This window comes from Panonychus citri, unplaced genomic scaffold, assembly GCF_014898815.1.
Source record: "Panonychus citri isolate SS breed McGregor unplaced genomic scaffold, ASM1489881v1 Contig00069, whole genome shotgun sequence".
NCBI classification, from domain to species: Eukaryota; Metazoa; Arthropoda; class Arachnida; order Trombidiformes; family Tetranychidae; genus Panonychus; species Panonychus citri.
In genome coordinates, this window is record NW_026515474.1 from 47,906 (window position 1) to 56,436 (window position 8,531).

The window sequence follows — 8,531 nt, forward strand, 5'->3', positions numbered from 1 at the left end:
TTTTTCATTCTGTTTCAATGCTCTCGGTTTAATCAACGTAACTCAATTATTCATCTCTCGACCTGACGTGGCCTTAATCGCTAAATTGTCACTCGAAAAGTGTATCAAAAAAGGCGACTGTCTTTTCCATGATGAAAACTCCCTGATTCTTGATCTGACCCATGGACCTGCAGTTGTTTATCCTAATCTGAAAATCTCTGAGATTATCTCATTACTTCCCAAGTTGGATAATCTTCTCACCTCTTGTCATTATCTCTCCAACAATTTGACTCTTCTTCGATGTGATCACTCATTTTTCGAGGTTTATCTTTACTCGCAGAAAATTTGCTTCGAATTTGTTTGGTTTTCTTTTCGAGAGAAACGAACACCTAATCAATTAGTACCCGTTTTCCCTTCAAGTTCAGTCCAAATTCCCGGTTTTCTAAATACTAAATTTCTTTCTATCGAATTGAATTTAACTCGATTCCAAGGTAACATTTTATTGGACATTTTGGCCCATCCAAAGTTTGATGTTCCTTGGAATCCAGAAACTGGAACCAAGGAATTGATTATTGGAGACAATCAGTATATTATCCAAGAACTTACCTATCAGAAGATCACTCATCTATCTTTACCTGAGCCCTATGAAAGTAATTGTACTGATTATTCAAGGTCAGAATTTAGATCACGACGAAATTGTCTCCAAAACTGTTCACTGAATCAGTTCATGAAAATCTCCAATTATTATCCTTGGTATTTTACTGTTCGTTCATTTGATGATCATTTTCTGGCCTTTTCTCATGAGAAAAGGCTAATCTATCAACCGCTGATTCAACAGTTAAGTGAAAAATGCTCATCGATTTGTGGACTTGTCGAGTGTCATCATGAAATGTACAACATGATTGGCCTCACTTCCGCTCGACAAGTTTCCCCTGGAATGAAATTAATCAAGATGAGAATTTATCCTCCCTCACAATCTGATACTCTAATTAGAACTACACCAGTTCAAACTTACGAATATTTCTTTGCATCGATTGGCGGTGTTATCGGTGTTTGGTTCGGTTTTAGTGCTTATCAAATGTTCACTTTGATCAATCGATCTATTCCTCAATTTTATCAGTCAATCAAAGACAATTGGGTTAACCGAAGAGCTCAGGTAGTTCAATACAAGCCAACAATTAAAAGATTTTCACCTAAAACAATCAAACGGAAACAAATTAAAATCGAATCAGCAAAATAAACAAAAACAATCAAACCAACAAAATTGAAATTGTCACAATTATCTCTTTAATACAATTTACCTCTCATTAGAAAAAAAAACCTCAACAAATTAATTAACCATTTCTATTGGAAATTACAATCAGCCATTAACTCACATTTGTCAGTTCTCTTTAATTTAAATGAATTAAACACAATTAAATTTAATAACATTGAACATGATTCCAAAAAGAGACAATTTAATTAATATCAATGTTGAAGCAAAAATGGAAAAACAATTAGATTAATTGTTATTGTGGAGAGAAAAAAATTAGGCCGCCCCCGGGTGGGCTCGAACCACCAACCTTTTGGTTAACAGCCAAACGCGCTATCCGATTGCGCCACGGAGGCCCTAGAAACCTTCATTCTTAAACCAAATTTTATTCATAGGACTTTCATCTTTGAAGTGCACCTGCTGCCATCTAGTGGATTCTTTAGTATGTTTATCATTGCATTTGAAGAAATTTGATAATTTAAATGAAAATTTGGTCCTAATGATTTTTTTTAAATTTCTTTCTCTTGATTATAATCAAATAAGTTGGATCTAAATTTATGTTTGGTAAAAATGTTTTTATTCAATTGGAGTCAATTATTATTGATTAAGCGTTTTAATTATAAATTATCTTGATTTTGTTTCAATTTTTCAACTTCCCCTTCAACTAATGCTTTTAAATTACTTGGTAATTGGATTTCATCATTTTCACCATCACAATTAACATTTTTTTCACTCATTTCATCAATTTCATCAGATAATTTAGCAGTAACATTATTACAATTTCCACTTATAGATTCAGAAGATTGTTGATTATTATTAATTGATTGAAAGTTTGATGACGAAGACGATGGTTCGTTTTGATTGTTATTAGAATTGACAATTATATCATCAAGATCTTCGAGATGATACATTTCCGATTTAATATTATCCTTCATTAGAAAGAAAACTTTTTCTCGAGCTTTTAATTGTTTGATCTTTTCCTCTAATTCCTCTAATCTTTCACCAAGCAGTCGATTGTTTTTCCTCTGCAAAGCGAGAGCCGATGATTTATCAGTTAACGATTCAAACAGAGCGATTACCAAACTCTTCAAATGAACCAAAGTGGCCTGAGATAGTTGAAGATTATTTAAATTGTTGGAAGCGATGAAAGCTTGAACCTGTTTGGATGAGATAACATTGGAAAGAGCTTGATGATCAGCCAACAATTTAGACTTAGAATCCGATGATGACGACGATTTCAACGATGAAAACATGGAGCTCGATGTCGACGGGGTTGACTTTTCGAGGATGTTTCGATATTTGGAACATAAACTTTTCAATCTTTTCTTTTCCTCCTCTAATTGTGATATTTTCTCCCTAAGAAAATTATTCTCATTGATCAAACTGTCAATATCAACAGTTTTCGTATCATTGATATTATCGCCACTTTGATCATCTGATTGCTCTCGAAGTAAATTATTCAATCGTCCATTGAGCCGTTCAGCTTTCGCCTTATAAGCATCTCTAATCATGATTAACTCTTCCTTTTCATCGAGAAGTGATTGCATGTCCTTCTCGAGTAAACAATTACGTTGTTTAATCATCTCTAATTGTGCCACCAGTGATTCCTTATCATCTTTATCCTTAATCCATGGTATCGATGAGGAGTTAATTGTTGTCACCACCAATGGTGAACTTGGTGTTGGACAATCGGTTGATTGTCCAACATTTTTATCAATCAAATCACTATTTAAATTGGTCCCTTTATTGCTGCAGATACTTGATAAATTGTTACCACAATTACTGACATTGTGATTACTATTATTGCCATTGTTGATTGTTGTTGTTATCGGTGTTGTTGTTGATGATGATGGTGGTGGTGTCATTGGATTATTGTTACTGTTAGTTAAATGTAGATTAACTAATTGTCCGGGTCTTCTTTTCATTGAGTTAATTTGTCCTCGGAGCAATCGGACATCACCTTCAGCGTCGATTAATTTAGTTTTAACCTCTTCCAATTCATAGAGTAACATTTTGTTCTGTTTGTTTAATTGGCACAAAATTTGAGCGAAACTGGCACTGGTTAAATTGTTTGGATCTTCGTTAATTCCCATGAAATTAGCACCCAAACCTTCAATTCGCCTTTTAAGTCCACCATATCTTTCCTTAATTTGATCGTACATCAATTTGTATTCATCACGTTCTCGTTTACATTCAAGTAGATCTTGACTTAGAATCACTGAGGCTCGAGCTTTAGAATCTAATTTACATCGTAAATTGCTGATCTATTTTCGTCGATTAAAAGGTCAAAAATGAAAGAAAACATAAAGAAAAATAAAGAATAGTTAACAGTTAACAATTAATTAGAATAAAAAGATTCATTTAATCAAAACTCGAAGAAGAATAAAAATTTCATTCGATTTGTTTGTTTACTATCATGTAATGAATATCGACAATATCTCACTGGGAGTGGGAATTTAATCTAATCTGGATTTAAAGAGAAATTAAACTGAATTCTCAATTAGAGTAAAATACAAATGATAACAATTAAATTTGATTGAGAGAAAAGCAATGTGATCTAATTGATTAATTTTCCTCTTCGATTTCGATAAAATCAATTGTTGTTTACATGAAAATCTCAGCATTTCACTTACCTCATTAAAAGCTTCTTGGAATTGTTTACTTTGATTATCGAGATTAACATTGGACATTCTGTAGTTTATTAACTTATATTGTAACAATTAACGATTGAATTTTGATTAACTGGGTAACAACTTTTGATTACAATTAGCAACCTAAATAACCATATGGATACCACGAAGACAATGATATAAAATGTTAATATGACAGATGAAAAAATCTATAGGATTTTTGGTTATAATGATTAAGCGGTTGATTCAAGGTTGATTAAATTGCTAACCACAATTAGAATACAACAATTAAATGATTAGGCGATTTTTTCTTCTTCCCTCATGTTGATTAATCAAAATATCGTAACAATTAACGGTACATTAACCGTTCAAACGTATCAAGAGTGGTCGTTATTCATTATCTCTCATTTCTTAAATTAATTGTTTCGATTGTTGTGATTGATCAAATTATCAATTCGTTTCTTAATCATTATGATGATTATTTTCTTTCATTTTGGTTTTGATTGTAACAATTTGAGAGATTTTTGAAAAAACCGGTTAAGATTTTGAGCTAATCTCATGTTGTTTTATCCGCGTGTTGATTATTGATCATTGAGTTTCACTTGATTGTTTTTAATTGTTGTTAATTTATTGTGATAAGTTAATTGTTTTAGGTATGAAACTAAATGTTGATGGTTAATTGATGTTATATTGGGTTGGTAGTCGAGTAAAATATTAGGTTCAAATGAGAGGGTAATAGTTAATATAATTGTGGTTGTCTTAAGATTTGTATTAATATCAAATATTATAAAACAATATTGACAAAAGTGATTAACTTTCAGATGATCTACTTGATGATTCCTCTTCGTCTTCATCTTCAGGTGATGTTGATGATGATTCAGCATCTGAATCGGAATCGGAATCAGAATCAGAATCAGAATCGGAGTCACTTTCGTCATATTGTCGATTAGGATTTGAGAATAAGCCATTATCATTATCAGATGATTCTTTGTCTTTTTCGTCTTCAAAACGTGTAGGCCTAATAAATAGAGAAGAACAACAATTTAGTAAATGGTTATAATTATAGAAAAGAATAAAGAAAATTAAATTAATTGTACCATTTGCCTTCTTCTTTAATGTATTTGATTTGATCTTTCAACAAGATTTGGACAATTTCAGCTTTCACTTTGTCACCTTCTTTTATGGGCTCAACGACAATAAAGTTACCTAAAGTTAAAACAGGAAAACAGAAAACAATTAAACCACAATAATTAGAAAACAATTAAGAAAATATAGAAAATCTCACCTCTTTTAATCCAAACATTTTTACGGAATTTTGTTGGCATACTAACAAGATACTTCTCTCCATCAGGTGATTCTACCTCGTGTAAGTTATTCCCTCGACTAGCGATCACCTAAACAATTGAAAGACAAATAATTAACACTTGATTGGACACAATTAACCAACAATTGATCACAAACCTTAACAATATAAGCTGGTTCCTCAGGAACAAAGTAAGTCTCAAGAACCTCCTTGGTTACATATTTACGTTTGGTAGCCTTAGACATCCTTAATCCATTCAAGATGATAAGAAGAAAAAACCAAAAAAAAAATCAACAATTGATGAAGAAAAACGGACAATTATTGATTTAGATTAAGTTATACACTTAAACAGTTAATTAATAAAGATGATTAGTTGATAATTTGGGAAGAAATTAATTTAAAATGACAATTTAAATGAAGAGTGAAAATGATAAACAACAGACAGAAAATGTAAACAAATGGGAAAAATGAATGAGTCTCAATGAAGAGCAAAATGTTCAATGGAAATCAAATTGTTCAACCAACTCTATTTATACTCGGAAATTGATCTGATTTAGAATTTTTTTTTTCTTTTCTAAAGAAAAACAATCCAATCAATGGTAATTAATCAATCGGATAAACGGTTTTGTCTTAACTTATTAAGCTAATTAACTAATTGGTTTAAATGGACAATGTGTTCATCTGGTTGAGAGTTTAAATTAAGCGGATTTTTTTTTCTTCCAACTTTTATCAATGTTAATCTAAATTCTTGGGTTGAGGATTAGTTTTAATTGTGTTGATTAACTTTATGATTTCTTTTTTTTTTCAATTTTTTGACCTGTGGATTTGTTGCATAATTAGATGGCGTTAATTGTTTGTAACAAAAAATTATTCTGAGGGGATCAACGTTTTGGAGGAATTGTTGTTGGAAAACTTTGATTGCATTAATTGTCGTTTTAATTGTCATTTGAATTGTATGTTTTTATCACATTATGATCATTTGTAAAGGATATATTATAGAGATAGATTTTAAATCCTTTATCAAAATTATCAATTTCACTTTTATCAGGTAATTTAAATGATTCATTTTCTCTGGTTGACCAAATCATCCCAATCGAATCAACTAATTGTACAAATTTACGAATCATTGTTCTAACAATTTTTGAATTGTTATCATCTCGTTGCATGGTGATAAATTCAATTCTTTTGATAAATTTAACGAAAGAATTTCTTAAATCTTGATAATTACAGGCAGTCTCAAGATTCTGGTACAATTGGATAACCTGTTGATGAACATTGTTCATGATGAAATTGTATAAACTGTTAGCAATTAGTAACAATCGATGACGAAGTAAATACAATTTATGAATGTAACCAGATTCTCTGTGAATTATGCCTCGGGGAAGTCGAAGATTGTCCAAAATCCAACGACAGTAAGTTAGAAGGAGTAAAAATTGGAAAGCCTTGTCATAGATTAACTTTGAACTATTGTCGATAATTGCTCTTGAAGTCCAATCCATTTCTTCATAAATAAGATGAATATTTTCAAGAATTGTAAGTTTTTTAACTCTCTTTCCGGTGGTCAGTTTCTGTTGAGATAGAAAAGCGGTCACATCATGTTCGGTAAACGTATAATGTTGCCAGTTAACATAATGATCGGGTTTGGTTGAACCTTCGGTTATGTCGGAAAAAACGGCCTCAAAGTAATGTCTCATTTCCGGATTGGAACGTTGAAGTAAAAAGTAATCATTAAAAGTGGTCAAATAAATATGATAAGAATCTTTTGAATGGTTAATTGCCCATCGGCTAATTGGATCGATGAATTTTTCCAATGTTGTTGTGAGACTTTTTTGTAAGGCAAGTTCAAAGGGAATACCAAGTCGAGTATAATCAACGGGAAGATATTGTTCACTAATTGTTTTCTCATGATCTAAATTAAGGTCCATTTTGATAATATCATTTTCCAATTTATCACCAATGGTTAAAATGTCATATTTAAATGGTAACAATTTACATTTAGACTTTTTCTCCTCCAATGTTGAGTCTTCTTGAATCTTCTTGTCTTTCATTGATATTGGATGTGGATAAATTTTCTTCAAATGATCAAGAAAATGATCAAATAAACAGCCCTTTGGATAATCAATTTTGATTGTGTGATTTCGTTGTTCAAAAATTGAAATTAAAAGTCTTGATTTGATTCCCATGCAAAGGTAATCCCAAGATGAATTGAAAATGGTTGGAACTGGATTAGTTGAGTCAAATTGTAACACTTCTGACCAGAAATGATCAGGATCACAATTACAATTTGTTTGGAAGAAAAATTCACTTCTACAATCCTTAATGATTCCATTGGTTAAAAGTGATTCAATATAATCAAGGGTTGGCCTGAGTGTTGAGATTAAAAGTTGAGAGACAATGTTAAACTCGTGGATACGATCAAGGTAAACAAAATCCATGAGAATGTTTAAAATTTTACCAGAACAATCATGGCCACCATTTAGAGCTAAATTAATCTCATAGAGAGTATTTATCTTGACCATTAGGAAATCACTTCTCTCATCGGTAAGATAATCGGAGAAATAGTTAAGTCTCATATCCAATTTATGAGCATCACAAAGTAATTTGGCAACACATTGATTGAAAATATCTCTTAATGTTAAAGAATATGTAATCCGGGAAAGGGTTTTGTCTTCTTCATTAAGAAGACATTTATTAATTGAATCAAGAAGAAATGAAACTCGGCTTCCTAATTGTGAATAATTGGATAGAACAGATTTGGAACATTCTTCAGTCTCATTGATTAAACTAATTCCAGCCTTTGGATAAATAAAACCATCCACAGTTTTAAACAATTGAGATTCAACACCAGTTAATATTCTGTTAAAAGAGAAAACAATTAAATCAAAAATTTCAATAAGAAACAATTAAAAATCTATAAACATTTACAACTGATGAAAATTTTTTTACCCAACAAGGTGGAGATTCAATAACTTATGGTCAATCTCTTGGGTTGGATGAAGTAATGACATCAATTCTTTGAGACTTAAAGGTTCTTGGGGCCTTAATTGGAACAATTTAATTGGATCCATTGAAATAAAATAAATCAGTCAATTAAATTGAAGGGAATTAAAAGAAAAACATTTTCAAAGTAAAAACGAAACAAAAACAAAAATTCAAACCGAAAACCGAAAAGCGGGAAACTCATTTAAAGAAAAAAGTGGCGACATCTATGGAGATTTTTTTCTACCAGCGAAAAGTTGATTTAATTAAATTTAATTTCTCTTGATTATTTTGGATAATTAATGGAACAATTAAATGGCTTTTTTTACTCTTAAACCATTTGAACTTCCAAAAACGAAGTCAATTTGTGTATTCAATTGATCAGAAA

The 8,531-nt window shown here is 31.0% G+C and overlaps 3 protein-coding genes and 1 non-coding gene across 4 annotated transcripts; all 4 read right to left on the reverse strand.

Moving 5' to 3' along the window:
* Positions 1 to 1,513: 1,513 nt before the first annotated feature.
* Positions 1,514 to 1,587, reverse strand: Trnan-guu (transfer RNA asparagine (anticodon GUU)). The gene has a single exon. It is a non-coding gene; the product is annotated as a tRNA-Asn (tRNA).
* A 204-nt stretch (positions 1,588 to 1,791) lies between these two features.
* Positions 1,792 to 4,326, reverse strand: LOC128386423 (serine/threonine-protein kinase pakA-like). The gene is made up of 2 exons (XM_053345453.1): positions 3,865 to 4,326; positions 1,792 to 3,495 (listed from the first exon to the last, which is right to left on the reverse strand). Exons 1-2 carry the CDS (start codon positions 3,919 to 3,921, stop codon positions 1,849 to 1,851), a joined length of 1,704 nt encoding a protein of 567 aa, XP_053201428.1. The 5' UTR covers positions 3,922 to 4,326; the 3' UTR covers positions 1,792 to 1,848.
* Positions 4,327 to 4,467: 141 nt separating this feature from the next.
* On the reverse strand, positions 4,468 to 5,817 carry LOC128386424 (probable RNA-binding protein EIF1AD). The gene is made up of 4 exons (XM_053345454.1): positions 5,323 to 5,817; positions 5,147 to 5,255; positions 4,959 to 5,067; positions 4,468 to 4,879 (listed from the first exon to the last, which is right to left on the reverse strand). Exons 1-4 carry the CDS (start codon positions 5,407 to 5,409, stop codon positions 4,672 to 4,674), a joined length of 513 nt encoding a protein of 170 aa, XP_053201429.1. The 5' UTR covers positions 5,410 to 5,817; the 3' UTR covers positions 4,468 to 4,671.
* Positions 5,818 to 6,077: 260 nt separating this feature from the next.
* On the reverse strand, positions 6,078 to 8,312 carry LOC128386421 (uncharacterized). The gene is made up of 2 exons (XM_053345452.1): positions 8,111 to 8,312; positions 6,078 to 8,020 (listed from the first exon to the last, which is right to left on the reverse strand). Exons 1-2 carry the CDS (start codon positions 8,230 to 8,232, stop codon positions 6,100 to 6,102), a joined length of 2,043 nt encoding a protein of 680 aa, XP_053201427.1. The 5' UTR covers positions 8,233 to 8,312; the 3' UTR covers positions 6,078 to 6,099.
* Between the last annotated feature and the right edge of the window lie 219 nt (positions 8,313 to 8,531).

Bases quoted from the DNA above. Each gene is read 5' to 3' on its own strand.
- LOC128386423 (XM_053345453.1), bottom strand. From the start codon at position 3,921: ATGTCCAATGTTAATCTCGATAATCAAAGTAAACAATTCCAAGAAGCT. The intron at 3,496-3,864 runs GTAAGTGAAATG...CGACGAAAATAG, and splicing joins TCCAAGAAGCTTTTAATGAG to ATCAGCAATTTACGATGTAA.
- LOC128386424 (XM_053345454.1), bottom strand. From the start codon at position 5,409: ATGTCTAAGGCTACCAAACGTAAATATGTAACCAAGGAGGTTCTTGAG. The intron at 5,256-5,322 runs GTTTGTGATCAA...TCAATTGTTTAG, and splicing joins AACCAGCTTATATTGTTAAG to GTGATCGCTAGTCGAGGGAA. The intron at 5,068-5,146 runs GTGAGATTTTCT...TTTTAACTTTAG, and splicing joins AAATGTTTGGATTAAAAGAG to GTAACTTTATTGTCGTTGAG.
- LOC128386421 (XM_053345452.1), bottom strand. From the start codon at position 8,232: ATGGATCCAATTAAATTGTTCCAATTAAGGCCCCAAGAACCTTTAAGT. The intron at 8,021-8,110 runs GTAAAAAAATTT...CTCTTTTAACAG, and splicing joins TTGAATCTCCACCTTGTTGG to AATATTAACTGGTGTTGAAT.